Raw genomic sequence first — 15,414 nt, 5'->3', positions numbered from 1 at the left:
CTCTCTTTCTCTCTCTCTCTCTCGTGATAACCAGAAAACTCTGAAATAGGAAGACGACTTTTAAAAACTTTAACAAGTCCAATGAGCATTAGAGAGCAATTGTGAAGGTGAAACAGATTTAATAAGTGTCTAGTAAAAGTATTTGCTTTGTAACAACTTTAAATACACTTAAGCATTGCTATAATGTCGTCTTTTTCTTCCATTGTTTTCTGATTATCTCTCTATGTATAATTAATATATGTTCTGTTATACTCCTAGCTATGGTTTGAGTAAAACTGAAGCTGGGAACAGATTCTGGATTATTGACGACAAAGGACTTATATCCAAGTCAAGGTTAGTGAATAACCATCTTTTTTTTATTTCCAAATTTTTTAATTTTGTAATTTTGAAATTTTTAAACCTGTTTCATTTGCTTATATAATTGTCTAAAAATTAAGATCATTATAGATTTCGGGTTTGAATAAACTGATTTTAGTTTAATCATTATGTAATCTAAATATTTGTTTATCCGAAGCCTGCTTTGATTATTATGTGTTTATATTGAATTTTGGTAATTTCAATCAGTAGAAGTAGACTCTCGTTAACTATATATTTCATTTTACTAATGCAAATGTAAACTTCACTTCTGGAATTAATATGTTAGAAGAATATCAATTGGAAATAAACGATTTTCTTTAAGTACTTTAAGCGCGCTTCAGTTTAATTATGTTTTTGTTATCTTGTACAAAGAAGGAATTTTGGGGAAAATTACTAGTGAAAGATTACTTCAACAAAATTTTTGGATTACAAAAAATATTTTCAGTCATTTTTAATATTTATATTTAAAATTGAATTCTAAACTCATTTATTTTTGTATTGAAGAGGTTACCTTTGATGATTCTACTTCAAAAATAATTTTAATATTTCAAAGCTTTTCTTTAAAAATAATGAATTAATAAGTTTACAGAAATATATAGAGACTAGGCTTTTAGGGCGCTTTGCGCCCATCTTCTATATAAATTGTGAATATGTTCATTTTGTTTAAATTTTCAAACAAAGAAAAAAATTTTGCGGATTTAAAAAAAAATTCGCGGATTTTCAAGAATTTAAATTTTTTACAAAATTAAAAACCTTTAAAGCACATTTTTTTATCATTCATAAACCTTTCCTGGGGTCACGTGATGTCCCACAAAAAATTTGGGTCCGATCGGTTCAGCCGTTTCGACGTTTATTGGATACAAACAGACAGACAGACAAACAGACAGACAAGCCAAAATAATAATTTATATATAGATATTACAGAACTATTTGAGAATATAATCCAAGATATGATAATGAAGAAAACTAAATCCTGCACCAAAATAATAATTTATATATAGATATTACAGAACTATTTGAGAATATAATAAAGCAATTTTTTAATAAATTATATTTTGTTAAAATAAAAAAAAAATTATTGAATTTTAAAATTTTGAAATCTTCCTGAAGATTTTATATTCTATTTTATTCTGAAGAATAAGTCTGCTACCAAATATATTTAAAGCACAGCAGTTTGATGTGAAGAAATGAAGGCTCTGCAAAAACTGTTGCTCTAGGCTTGTCCTTTATCATTTTCTTACGAGAAACAATTTCGCAACACAAAAGATGATATTTATTCCAGTAAAATATGAACTGCTATTATACACTGGGCTTATTATATTTAGTTCTATTCATATTATTTCTTAAAGTTTTTTATCCTGCTAACCCTCTCTTCTTGTATTAGATCTATCCTTCCTCACCTTCTCTTCTGGTATTAGATCTATCCTTTCTCACCTTCTCTTCTTATATTTGAGCTATCTTTTCTCACCTTCTCTTCTTATATTTGATCCATCCTTCCTAACCTTCTCTTCTGGTATTAGATCTATCCTTCCTAACCCTCTCTTCTTTTATTTGATCTATCCTTCCTCACCTTCTCTTCTTGTATTAGATCTATCCTTCCTAACCTTCTCTTCTTGTATTAGATCTATTCTTCCTAACCTTCTCTTCTTATATTTGAGCTATCCTTCCTTACCTTCTCTTCTTATATTTGAGCTATCCTTCCTAACCTGCTCTTGTTATATTTGATCCATCCTTCCTAACCTTCTCTTCTTATATTTGATCTATCCTTCCCAACCTTCTCTTGTTATAAATGATATATCCTTCCTAACCTTCTCTTGTTATATTTGATCCATCCTTCCTCACCTTATCTTTTTATATTTGATCTATTTTTCCTCACCTTCTCTTCTTTTATTGATCTATCCTTCCTAACCTTCTCTTCTTGTATTAGATCTATCCTTTCTCACCTTCTCTTCTTATATTTGATCTATTTTTCCTAACCTTCTCTTCTTATATTTGATCTATTTTTCCTCACCTTCTCTTCTTTTATTGATCTATCCTTACTAACCTTCTTTTCTTGTATTTGATCATTACTCCTCACCTTCTCTTGTAATTGATTTATCCTTCCTCACCTTCTCTTCCTTTATTAATATTCTGATTTATTACTCCATGAATAGATCTAATATTATAATTCTCTACTTCAAGTATAGATCTAATATTATCTAATAATATTCTAATTCTACTCCATTAAAAGATCTAATATTTTAATTCTTTACTCCATGTCTAGATTTTATATTCTAATTCTTTACTTTATGTATAGATCTAATATTCTAATTCTTTACTCCATAAACAGATCTAATATTCTTATTCTTTACACCATGTTTAGATCTAATATTCTAATACTTTACTCCATGTATAGATCTAATATTCTAATTCCTTACTCCATGTATAGATCTATTCAATTCTTTACTCCATGAACAGATCTAATATTCTAATTCATTCCTCCATTATCAGATCCAATATTCGAATTTATTGCGCCATGTATAGATCTAATATTTCAATTCTTTACTCCATGTTTAGATCTAATATTCTAATTCTTTACTTCATATATAGATCTATTCTAATTCCTTACTCCATGTATAGATCTATTCTAATTCTTTACTTCATATATAGATTTAATATTCTAATTCTTTACTCCATGAACATCGAACAGATCTAATATTCGAATTCTATACTCCATGAACAGATCTAATATTATAATCCTTTACTTCATGTTTAGATCTAATATTCTAATTCTTTACTCCATGTTTAGATCTATTCTAATTCTTTACTCCATGTATAGATCTAATATTCTAATTCTTTACTCCATGTATAGATCTATTCTAATTCTTTACTCCATGAACAGATCCAATATTCTAATTCTTAACTCCATGTGTAGATCTAATATTTTAATTCATTACTCCATGTATAGATCTATTCTAATTCTTTACTTCATATATAGATTTAATATTCTAATTCTTTACTCCATGTATAGATCTATACTAATTCTTTACTCCATTAGCAGATCTAATATTCTAATTTATTACTCCATTTATAGATCTAATATTCTAATTCTTTACTCCATGAACAGATCTAACCTGGCAGAGATGGAGGATCTGTTCTACGATCTCTCAAGCTTTGCCGTTGACGATCCTGCCCTTGAAGGAATGGGATTGGTTGATACAATCAAACTTGTGAAACCTAATATTCTTATTGGTGAGTTTTTAATTAAAGCTAAAACTGTCGTAAATTTTATGTCCTATCTCTTTATTTCTGACAAATATTTTAGGTCTGCAGTGCAGCAAATGATATTGTTCAAGTTTCAAAATTGATTGAAACTAAAACCAAATTGTCATATTAGAATTTAACTTAATTTTAAATAATTCACTCAGGCATTAAAAAACTGTGGCTAGGAACCAATAAACACGTATATAAATATCAATCATACTATAATCAAACCGATAAGCATAAATATATATAAAATAGTTACCACAGTGATCCCAGAATTCTGAACACGGCTAATACTTGCATAACGAATAAACATATACTGATATAAATTATTTACTACTCCGCGAGAAATCTTGCGTCTGCGCAGTCGGTCTGTAAACAGTTCCTAAACTAGTTCTTTCACAATACATTCCGTACAGATCTTCAGGGGGAACTCAGAAATACACAGGGGTGACAAGCAGACTTTCTACACGCAGCATGGCTCGCGTAACAAAGGGACTGTGTATGGAACTGAAAGAATTCCTAATCCTGGAAAGAAAACTGTCCCAATAATACAGTACTATATCAATTTTTATTAGACAAGGTTGAAATTGAACTGTCATGTGTTTTAGGAGGTCCAAAGGGTCATTTCTAAAACTCACTTTAAGTAGAAGAAAACAAAAAAATTGTTTAGAGATAGTGTATTTTTATATATTCTTCATTTTGTTCAACTAAATTTACCAAGAACTAATAAGTTGAAAATGTATTTTCTAGAGCATAAAAAAATATGAGAAGAAAATTATTCTTGAAAATTAAGTTGATTAAAACTTTAAACTGAGTTTTAAGCTCTCAACATGGAGCAACTTAAACTTATGAATTTCAATTTTCAGTGGAAAGAAAAAACTATAAACACAACTTTCAGAAATAAACAAAAGGAAGATTTTGAGAATTAATCTATTTATATTTCTGGAACTAAAATTATTTCAAGATTTAGTGAGACCTTCCTTATAAAAGTCATCTTTTCATATATTTATCTCAGGGGTGTATAAAATTCTTTTTTGAGAAATCAAAGACCCAACAGGAGGGAAAGGGAAGGAAAAAGGAATGTAAAAGGGGAAAGAAAAGGAATAGGGGATAAAAAAGGAAAGTGGGATAGAAAAGGAAAGTGGGATAGAAAAGGAAAGTAAAAGGGGAAGGGTAACAACAGAAGAAAGGGATGGGTGGGGAAAGAGGAAAGGTAGAGAGGGAAGTGGACAGGAAGGGAAGGAGATAGGTAGGGAAGGGGAAAAGTAGTGAATGGGAAGGTTGATCGGGAGGGAAAGCGTAAAAACGGGAAGGTTGAGAGGGAAAGACAAAAATATGATTAGGGAACTACAAAAGGGACAGGGAAGGTAGGGAAGAAGAAGGAGAATGTATGGGGAATGTAAGGAAGGGAAAAAATTGATGGAAGGTTTGCAGATAAGGAAGGAAAGGGGAATTTAGGGAAGTAAAAGGTTGTAGCGAGGCTCTTTACCTCTTCAAATCTAACTTTCTCGTAAAACTGGACAGTTTTTCACAAATAATTTTTCCCGATAGTTTTAATGCATTATAGAAAAACGTTATAAAAACTTTTCGCGCTCCGCGCACAATTTCATTAAAAAGTATGATTTAAGAATACCCCTTACTCAATCCTTAGTAGAATAATAGAGCGTTTTGGTGCCCTAAAAAGGTCAACTTTATGGGTTTTTTCCTTCCCTCTTCTCCCTTTTCTCTTCTCTTTCCCCTTCCCCTTTCCCCCTATTCCCTTCCCTTTTGCCCCTTTTCCCCCTTTTACCGTCCCTCTTCCCCTGTTTTCCTTCCCTATTCCCCTTTTCCCTTTCCTCTTCCCCTTTTCCCTTTCCACGTCCGCTTTTCCCTTTCCTCTTCCCCTTTTCCCTACCCTCTTCCCCCTTTTCTTTTCACTTTTCCCTTTCCTCTTCCCTTTTTACTTTCCCCTTCCCTTCCCCATTTTTCCTTTTCTCTTCACTTTTTCCCAAAACCAAATGAAAGCTCAAATTTTTCTGTTTCCCCCCCCCCAGAATTTAAAAAAACTAATTTTAAAATTGTAAATCAGGTGAACAGTTTTTAAGAGAAAATATTTAAATAAAATCAAGATATTCCACCTTTTTTACCTTTTCCTGATTAGGGTATTGTATTCGAGTCTAGGATATATTATAAACCTAAAACAAACAAACCACCAGCTATAAACTGTTGGCAGGTGTAGACATATTAGATTTTCTTCGCCTCCCCCCCTCCTTTGTCTTTCCCCCCCCCCCCTTTTCGTCTTTCCCCTCCCCTCTCACACACTCTGTCTCGAGCAGAAATTTGTAGAGGAACAAAAACATACCTACTCATCTCTTATTGCTTTTTTTTCAAGTTTAAAGGGATTGTGCTCTTAAAGTTTTATAATTCTTTTTTTTCAAGTTTAAAGGGATTGTGCTCTTAATGTTTTATATTTCTTTTTTTGCTTTGAGAACAAATTTCTGATCGACTGGAGCAAAAATCTCAGCCATCTTGTCTTATCAACTGTTTAAAATGTCCTTTAACAAAGGGATTTGGCTCAAATTTTTCACTAAGAAATGAACCATATAGAAAACTAAATACTTAAATGCAAAACGAATAAGATTTTGCAACTTATAATTCAGATTAAAGGACTAAATAAGTGGAAAATTTTACCAAAATTTTATTTCTCATTTTAGAAACGACTTTATTATTATTATAATATTTATTTTGTTCCCCCTCTGTCCTATCTTGATTTATTTGTTCCCTGTCTGTCTAGGCTTGTCTGGTTGTGGTGGTCTCTTCACTGACGAAGTTCTGACAACTATGGCAGAGAATTGTCCTTCTCCTCCGGTCATCTTTCCTCTTTCCAACCCAACATCCAGGTAGAAAACTAGACATTTAGACAACCTGACAAGACAACCTGACATCCAGATAGAAAACTGGACTATCAAACAAGCCTACATCCATTTATTGAACTACGCCAGACATTAGTAAACCCGACATTCAGGTATTGTTAAATCCGACATTCAGGTATTGGAACTACATTAGACAATAAGACATTAGTAAACCCGACATTTAGGTATTGAACTACACTAGACGATAAGACATTCGTAAACCCGACATTTAGGTATTGAACTAAATTAGACAATAAGACATTAGTAAACCCGACATTCAGGTATTGAACTACACTAGACAATAAGAAATTAGTTAACTCGACATTCAGGTATTGAACTACATCGAGACAATAAGACATTAGTAAATCCGACATTTAGGTATTAAACTAAATTAGACAATTAGACATTAGTAAACCCGACATTCAGGTATTGAACTACACTAGACAATAAGACATTCGTAAACCCGACATTCAGGTATTTAACTACACTAGACAATAAGACATTCGTAAATCCGACATTCAGGTATTGGAACTACATTAGACAATAAGACATTAGTAAACCCGACATTTAGGTATTGAACTACACTAGACGATAAGACATTAGTTAACCCGACATTCAGGTATTGAACTACATCGAGACAATAAGACATTAGTAAACCCGACATTTAGGTATTGAACTAAATTAGACAATAAGACATTAGTAAACCCTACATTCAGGTATTGAACTAGACATTTAGACAATTATACAAGCCGACTCAATTTAACACTGCATTATTTCATCTAGACATTCAGGTATTGAAATTAGACATCGAAGTATTTAAATTAGAATCTGACATCAAATTATTGAATTTTAAACTATCAGACGGCCCTAGGTCTAGGTATTGAAATTTAAACTATCAGACGGCCCTAGGTCCAGGTATTGAAATTTAAACTATCAGACGGCCCTAGGTCCAGGTATTGAAATCAGACATTCAGTCAACTTCGACTCGATAATGTTTCTAATATTTTTAAGAAAAGAAATTTTGAACAAGTATTGAAATTAGGCAATTATGTTTCGCTTTATTAATTAAAAGATAATTTTATCCCAAAATTTGAATCACTTAAAGTGGTGTTTTTATCCGCTTTTTTGTCTGAATTTATTTGCTATTTTGTGAATTAATAGTTAAGAATAAGCTATTGAATAGGATTGAATGTAAGAGAGGACAGGAATAAATCTTGAATACAGATCCCTCACCACATGGGAATATATTTTATAGTCGAAAGAACAAATAACATTTCTTGATCAACGTTTAAACTCATGCAGATAAAAAGAGAAGACCATATCCTAAGCAAGAAAGAAAAAAGAAATGCCTGTCAATACTTGCTATTAAAAATTGTTTAATTTCTTCTCAAAAAATAAAGAATTTTTGATGTTTGGGGGAAATCCCCTCTGTCCTTCTATCCAGGTATTGTCAAACTGAATTCTTGACCCTCCCCCACAATTCCATCTATTTAAAGGAAACTTTCTGAGACCTGGATTTCCGCAGTAGAGCTGAGTAATAAATTATTCCAGGCTCAAATCCTAAAAGTTCAAATCTTTTATCAGGTTTTAATTTGAAGATTTCAGGCCAATACAATTTGGTTTTGGTTTCGCAGTGCTTTTATTTTTACCTGGATCTGGATCCTGCATGCGTCCTGAAAAAAAAGGATCTGGGTCATGAACATTGAAGATTTCTTTAAGTTTTAGTGATTTTTTAATAAAAGCAGAATTATCAATTTTTTTTCTTCTTTATTGCTTATATTTATGCTAAAAATGGATGGAACATCAGAGAAATGAAAATCTTATTATATCTCTTTTTTTAACGGTTCAGATTGGATTAGAGAGCAAAAAAATGCATTTTTTTTGGTTGATATTTTTCCCTTGAATTCGGATCCGTGAATCCGCATATTTTTGCGGATCCTAATCCAGGAAGCCAACATGTTACGGATCCGGATCACTAAGTACTGCTAATGTTATCCCTTATTAATTCTTGGATTATGACAGCATCCCCTCCTCTTTATATAACTCCTAAAGCACTATCCCGACCAATATTGTTAATGATTCCGATGATAAATTCTTCCTTCCATTTCTTTTCCTTCTTCCTATTATCCGTGGACACAAGACCGTATTTATATAGAGCTGGTATAATTATACCCATTAGCTTCTTCTATCTCATTTCCTATACTTACAGGGATATCAGGAACATATCCTATACTTACAGTGATATCAGGAACATATCCTATACTTATAGGGATATCAGGAACATATCCTATACTTACAGGATATTAGGAACATATCCTATACTTACAGGGATATCAGGAACATATCCTATACTTACAGGGATATCAGGAACATTTCCTATACTTACAGGGATATCAGGAACATATCCTATACTTACAGGATATTAGGAACATATCCTATACTTACAGGGATATCAGGAACATATCCTATACTTACAGGGATATCAGGAACATTTCCTATACTTACAGTGATATCAGGAACATATCCTTTACTTTCAGGATATCAGGAACATTTCCTATACTTACAGGATATCAGGAACATATCCTATACTTACAGGGATATCAGGAACATATCCTATACTTACAGGGATATCAGGAACATATCCTATACTTACAGTGATATCAGGAACATATCCTATACTTACAGGGATATAAAGAACATTTCCTATACTTACAGGGATATCAGGAACATATCCTATACTTACAGGGATATCAGGAACATATCCTATACTTACAGGAAAAAGAACATCCTATACTTACAGGGATATCAGGAACATATCCTATACTTACAGGATATCAGGAACATTTCCTATACTTACAGGGATATCAGGAACATATCCTATATTTACAGGGATATCAGGAACATATCCTATAGTGCCTGAATAAATATTTTAAATGGACCAATTTTTTGGTTTTAAACGTAGCATTGGAATGAAAACAGAAGGAACATTGTTGCTGTTTTTGCTACCCATTTTTTCCACATTGAACAGATGCAAGAAAAAAAGTAATTATATTAGCTAAAAGGCCGTGTTTCTAGGGCTTAAAATGAAGTCTATACATAGTACGAAACCCCGCTGGTTAGTAAAAGACACTAAAACCTAAGATTTATCCTCATATATTGAAATTATTTTTCTAGGTCTGAATGTACAGCAGAGCAGGCCCAAAGATGTACAGGTAATTAACTTTAAATACGACTGTACGGAATTTAACGGTCTATTTCCTTTTTAGTTACAAAATGACGAATATTGTCTGGTCATGACTGGTTTTAATTGATCATATTTTAGAGGGGAACAAATTTCGACATTTCGTTACGTTTGACGTTTTGTATTATTCGACATTTTGTAATTTCTCATATATTTTCATACTTGGGAAGAAAAAAAAAATTAATCCAAGTATGAAAAATATGTTTTTGTGATTCATCGATTCGTCTATTCGACTTCTATTTTACAGTTTTTGTTAATTTAACCCTTAACCTTAAACTGCAGTTTTCAACGATCTGTTATGATTAGTGATGGGGAATTACTTGAGTTGTTTTTTAATTATTTTTTTAGGTTTTTAGACTAGTTCCAGATTTGGTCTGGGTTGACCCTATCCAGTTCTTGAGATATGATTCTGTTATGAATACTGAGCTGAAAACTTTAGAATGGTGGATATCGAGATCAATGGTTGATCTCCTCTTTTTTTAATCTCCAGATTAAATATTGCTTGTTCTCCTCTTGTTATTAATCTCCAGATTAATTAACAGATCGGTATTAAGGATATCCCATTCTAAAGTTTTCAGCTCAGTTTACATAAGTTTATTTGTGAAGGTGGTCGGGCAATCTTTGCTAGTGGATCTCCATTTGATGATGTTACCATAGAGGGAAGTGTTGTCGCCTCCTCTCAGTGTAATAACAGGTCTAGTAGACTCTTTTTGATATTTTTGATGTAATCTCCAGATAACTTCAGGACAAAGTCAATTAAAAGCATTTTGAGCTCGAAAAAATATGTAATCTTAGTCTAGTTGCTGTGAACATGTTACAGCTGCTTTTATCTAGATATTACATACTTCATTAAATTTTTCTTTACCAAGCATGTATTTATTAAAAATATTTTTTTCTTTGCTTTTTTGCATGTTTTTTTTTAATTTCTATCTGACTTTTTTTTTACTTAAACGCTTATCTCGATGTTTGGATTGGTTCTATATATAAGATTCCAGGATTGGATTATTTAACTGTATATCCGGGTTGTATTTTCATCCTCTCTATCTAGAACGGGTTTACCCCATGAACCAGAATTGATCCCAGGTTCTATCATCGCATCCTCCCAATGTAACAACAGGTAGAGTAAATATAGATCGATGTGCTCTGTAGAATATATCCATCCCTGAACCTTCTTTCAGTGTTAAGTTAACGCTTTCTCCGTCCCGGGGTTATATACTTTACATCATGAGTTCTTTATTTATGTAATAATTAAAAATGTAAACGCTTAGAGTCAAAACTGAGTTAATTCATTGGATTTAAATGAACGGGAGCTCACGTCTGAAATCTGAACATTGAAGAATTGATTGTATTAATCATTATTAAAGACATAGTTTGAATTTACACTGCATTTAAAGAGTGGCATGACCGATTTACCACGGTACCCTTTAAACCATTGTCTGATCAAGAATGAATAAGATATCCATATTTTTCTAACTAAATTCTGATTATTTTCAATTTTGGTTTTTCTTTTAAAGCGACTCACGGATGTATGCTTCTGAGACAATGAAGGAAATTGTCTGAATTTAACATGTCTTTAGATAAAGAAGAAATATTTCTCACGATGAAAGGATTGAAGTGGATTAAAGGGTACCATTGTTAACCGGACATGCAACTCTTTGAATTGATACCGTCTACACTCACAGTTCCTTCAAGGGGATAAATCCAAATCAAATATTATTATCCTTTTGTTTTTTTTATGTTCTCCCTTCCCCCCCCCCCGAAAAAAAAAAAAAATATTTTCAATGTTCAATCTAATTTTGTTGTCAGTTAAGCTCTGGACTTATAAATTTTCAATGATTTCCCGTTGACATATTTATATTCTTCTTCTCGAAATTTACAATTTATGTGAACAACCTTTCATTCGTTTCATTAAACATTCTTTATTTTTAATCAAAACCTCCAATGATTATTGAGAAACAACAGAGGGCTTAACTTTTGTATCACATATCTGTGGTTTAAGCGCTCAGACTGTTTCTATCCCATTCTGGTGGATTTACAGTATTTCTAAGGATTAAAACTGAAATCCTTCAATTTATAAGTTTACATTGTGAATATCGAGTTTTGTTTCCAAAGCAAAGTGTGAATAGTTTTGCCTTCAGGATATTAAGGTGTTTCCCCCACCCTACCTAATATTTTCATAACAGTGGTAGATGTCTTTGTAATAGCAAAAAGCAATAGATTGCGTTGGAACTTAGTTTTAACACAATTTATAAAATAAAATTTAGCCTTTAACACAAAAGTAAGTTTTTAGATTATTTGTTTTTAATATTGTATATGGATTATGAAAAAGTAATTATATCTTGTACCGAATACTCCAAAGCATTGCTTAGGATCAGGATCCGCAAGATTTTGGCTTCCTGGATCCGGATCCGGATCCGCAAAAATATGCGAATCCACGGATCAGGATCCAAGGAGTAAAATATCAATCAAAAACTGAAGAAAAAAAAACTTTTTTACTCCTAAAACCTAAATCTGAACTTTTGAAAAAAAGAGAGATTATAAAAATTTCCTCATTTCTGAATGGTTTATCAAGTTTTAGGATGAAAATAAGCGAGAAAAAAAATAAAACAAAAAATTTGAAAATTATTTTTTGTTAAAAAATCATCAAATCTTAAAGAAATGACCTGGATCCGGATCCATTTTTTCCAATGCGGATCCGGATCCGCATCAAAATTAAAAGGATCCTAAGCACTGCTCCTACGCACTAATAAAACATAATGAAAGCTGAACATAAACCTGTCTAATTTACTACTGCAGATCCTACAAATGAAGTACACAGAATAGACGCATTCCTGTGGGACTTCTGATGTTAGGTTTTCTTCCTTCATTGTAGCAATGCTTCGATAAAACAGAAAACTAGTTTTCTAGCTTCATGGGAACTTCGCGACCCTCTTTTAAGAAATAAGTTTTTAGGTCTGCATTTTTATCTGCAAAATTATTTTCAGAAACAAACCTACGAATACATATGTACATATGTACATATAAGATGTATTATATTTTTCATTAACTATTCTGATTATTTTTGCATGAAAAACTTTTGTTTAAAAATGCATGGACTAGCATGATTTTTTCAGTGGTTTGTCTGAATGCAAAAAAACTGATACAAAATCAGTCATTGCTCTTAAGACAAATGTATTTCTTATTTTTTTCATTTTGGACTTTTTGATTTGTTCATTATATTCTTCGATCTTTGAAATATAAAGATTAATACTTATATATTAAAAATTGAGTCTAATTGAAATTCTCTACAAAAAAAAAATTATTTTGATTTATTTTACGCGAGTTAAAATCATAAAATAATCCCAAAATTGTCCTATTTTCAAAATTACCTGAGGAATGATGAAGTTAGTTTGATTTTAACCAAACAAAATAGTTCAAATCTGAACGATATGAAAACGCTATATTTTATATTTTTAACCCACTAGGTATATCTTCCCTGGTCTGGCACTGGGAGCTGCTCTGGGACAAACTGGTGTTGTATCCAATGCTATGATTAACAGAGCTGCTGAGGTGAATATTTGTAGAGAAACTTTTTTATCCAATTTTTGAGGGATACCCGATAATGCGAGGTTTGTTTTTCCAATGCGTTGATCTGGCAGCGTTATGAATATTTGATATAATTAAAAGAGGTCGGGACTCGGGGTATTTAAAAAGGAACAAATTTACAAACAAAGTATATCACGAAATCTATGCCAATAAAAACAACCTACTCACAAAGTTAATTGTAATTATTAATTTTTCTTATCTTGTACTACTCTGTAGTAGAATAAATATAAGATTTTTTTAATCAATCTAGTTTAACTGTTTGCCACAAAATGCTAGAACTCAAGTTTTTAACTCGTTTACATTCTCAAGGCTCTAGTCGAGTTAATCGAAGAGGAGGACTTAGCACGCCGCGCCACTTTCCCAGAAACAGCTGATATCAGAGATATTTCCTGCCACCTAGCGGCCAGAGTTTTCGAGCAGGCCATTAATGACGGCATCAAGGTAATTGGGTTTAAATATATTAAAGACCTGTTCACGAATTCTAATCTTTTTCTGTTTTAGGCTGGCAACAAATTAATGTTTGACGCATACAATGAGGGTGGGTTAGATGGACTCAAGGAAAGAATACAAATTATTGAATTATGAGAATCTAATTTTTTTAATTAATTAAAAAAAATTGCAAAAAAAATTTCTAGGCATGTTTATTTTGTAATATTGTAATTGTCTGAACAGCTCTTTACGATCTGAACATTGAATTTTAAGTTTGATAAGAATATTCTTGATTTGTTATTCTTGCAGGAGTATATTCACTCCAAGATGTGGGTTCCTGACTACCGTCCACTAGTTTATCTTCCACCTGGAAAGGGAGAATAAACAGACCACGGCACGTTCTTAAACCTTAACATCTGGATTCCAGAGGTTTCTATTTCTGGACACCCTTCAGGGGATCAGAACACACAGACCTTTTTAAAATAGACACAATTGGATATAATATTTATCTTAACAACTTACTCTTTGAACATTCAGACAGTTGATAATGGATTTATACATTGTTATATTTGTCGCCTATTGCCAAAAAGTAGCAACATAGCCATTTTCAGATTTAAATTTCTAGGTGTTTTTTTTCAGACTGGGTTTTCTCATAAAGACCTTATTGAAAGTAGTCATGCAACGTTTTTCAGTGAACACTAAAAAGTTATTTAATCTATTGCGCTATTTTAATAATGATTAAATCTATATGTATTATGTATTATGTTTTAAAGTTGTGCGGACATTTATCAAATAGTTTATTGAATGAATTAAAACTTTTTTTTATGTGATCTAATTATTTTTTAAATAGTGTTTGTAGTAAATTGGAGAGTTTATTTGCTCGTAAAGATTACAGAACAAACTAGTCTTTTATCTAAGCATCATACATATTTGCAATAAAATGTTTGATAAGATCAAATACAGAGTTTTTACATCTAGTGGATTGGGGTGGAGAGTGTGTGGGTTGGGGTGGAGAGTGATCACTGAAGTTAAGCACACTTGTCCACAACCAGTAACTGGATTGGTCTCCAGACTAGTGTTTACGGGTACGATTCCCGTATTCCACACAAACCTGTGGTTCCTAAAACATCTGAAGCCGACATCTGGATAAGCAGTTATGACCACCTGACGGATGTAGGAGGACAGAGGGGCGACTGTCAACAACTCTCGCAGCGAAAGGGTGCGTGCTTTCTACTCAACAAGAAAGAAGCTTTAAAGCTTTAAGTGGATTGATCCAAGTGAATGATGATTAAGAGAGGAATGGTGGACAAGCAGGGAGAGTCTATGGGTATCCAATCCAGGCTTACAAACGATTCTCAGGCTTTAGAAGCCCTTAGGCAGCTGGAATCTTGTCAACCCTCTTCTCAGTATGATGAACCGTGGATGGATGAATGTGCTGTCAGATTACAACCCCTGGTAGATCAATATAAACCCAGACAATACCAAACTTACGCAATAGAAAAATTCCGAGATTTGATCGTAACAACCCGATCATGTCCTGGGGACAAAAAAAATCTCTTATAAAGAGTTTTTACATCTCAAATTTAAAGTGGCATTTGAGGGTGTTTTTAGGAAAGCTGATCAAAACAAGCTTAAGGTTGTTTGATTCTAAGAGGAAACCTTGCC

At 32.3% G+C, this 15,414-nt stretch overlaps 1 protein-coding gene across 2 annotated transcripts in view; it reads left to right on the top strand.

Moving 5' to 3' along the window:
* LOC111716746 (NAD-dependent malic enzyme 59 kDa isoform, mitochondrial) overlaps positions 1-14,579 on the top strand; it is a 42,716-nt gene extending 28,137 nt beyond the window's left edge. Inside the window, exons 16-25 of one of the 2 annotated variants that reach the window (XM_023492225.1) lie at positions 259-333; positions 3,464-3,588; positions 6,377-6,482; positions 9,669-9,706; positions 10,342-10,429; positions 10,784-10,852; positions 13,200-13,284; positions 13,630-13,761; positions 13,822-13,878; positions 14,059-14,579. In XM_023492225.1, coding sequence (XP_023347993.1) covers positions 259-333; positions 3,464-3,588; positions 6,377-6,482; positions 9,669-9,706; positions 10,342-10,429; positions 10,784-10,852; positions 13,200-13,284; positions 13,630-13,761; positions 13,822-13,878; positions 14,059-14,133 — 850 coding nt within the window. In that variant the 3' untranslated portion in view covers positions 14,134-14,579. The remainder of the gene's footprint in view (positions 1-258; positions 334-3,463; positions 3,589-6,376; positions 6,483-9,668; positions 9,707-10,341; positions 10,430-10,783; positions 10,853-13,199; positions 13,285-13,629; positions 13,762-13,821; positions 13,879-14,058) is intronic. The other variant, XM_023492234.1, reaches the window with a different exon arrangement.
* Positions 14,580-15,414: the final 835 nt, after the last annotated feature.

Source organism: Eurytemora carolleeae, unplaced genomic scaffold (assembly GCF_000591075.1).
Source record: "Eurytemora carolleeae unplaced genomic scaffold, Eaff_2.0 scaffold1, whole genome shotgun sequence".
NCBI classification, from domain to species: Eukaryota; Metazoa; Arthropoda; class Copepoda; order Calanoida; family Temoridae; genus Eurytemora; species Eurytemora carolleeae.
This window is presented reverse-complemented; position numbering and strand designations above follow the sequence as displayed.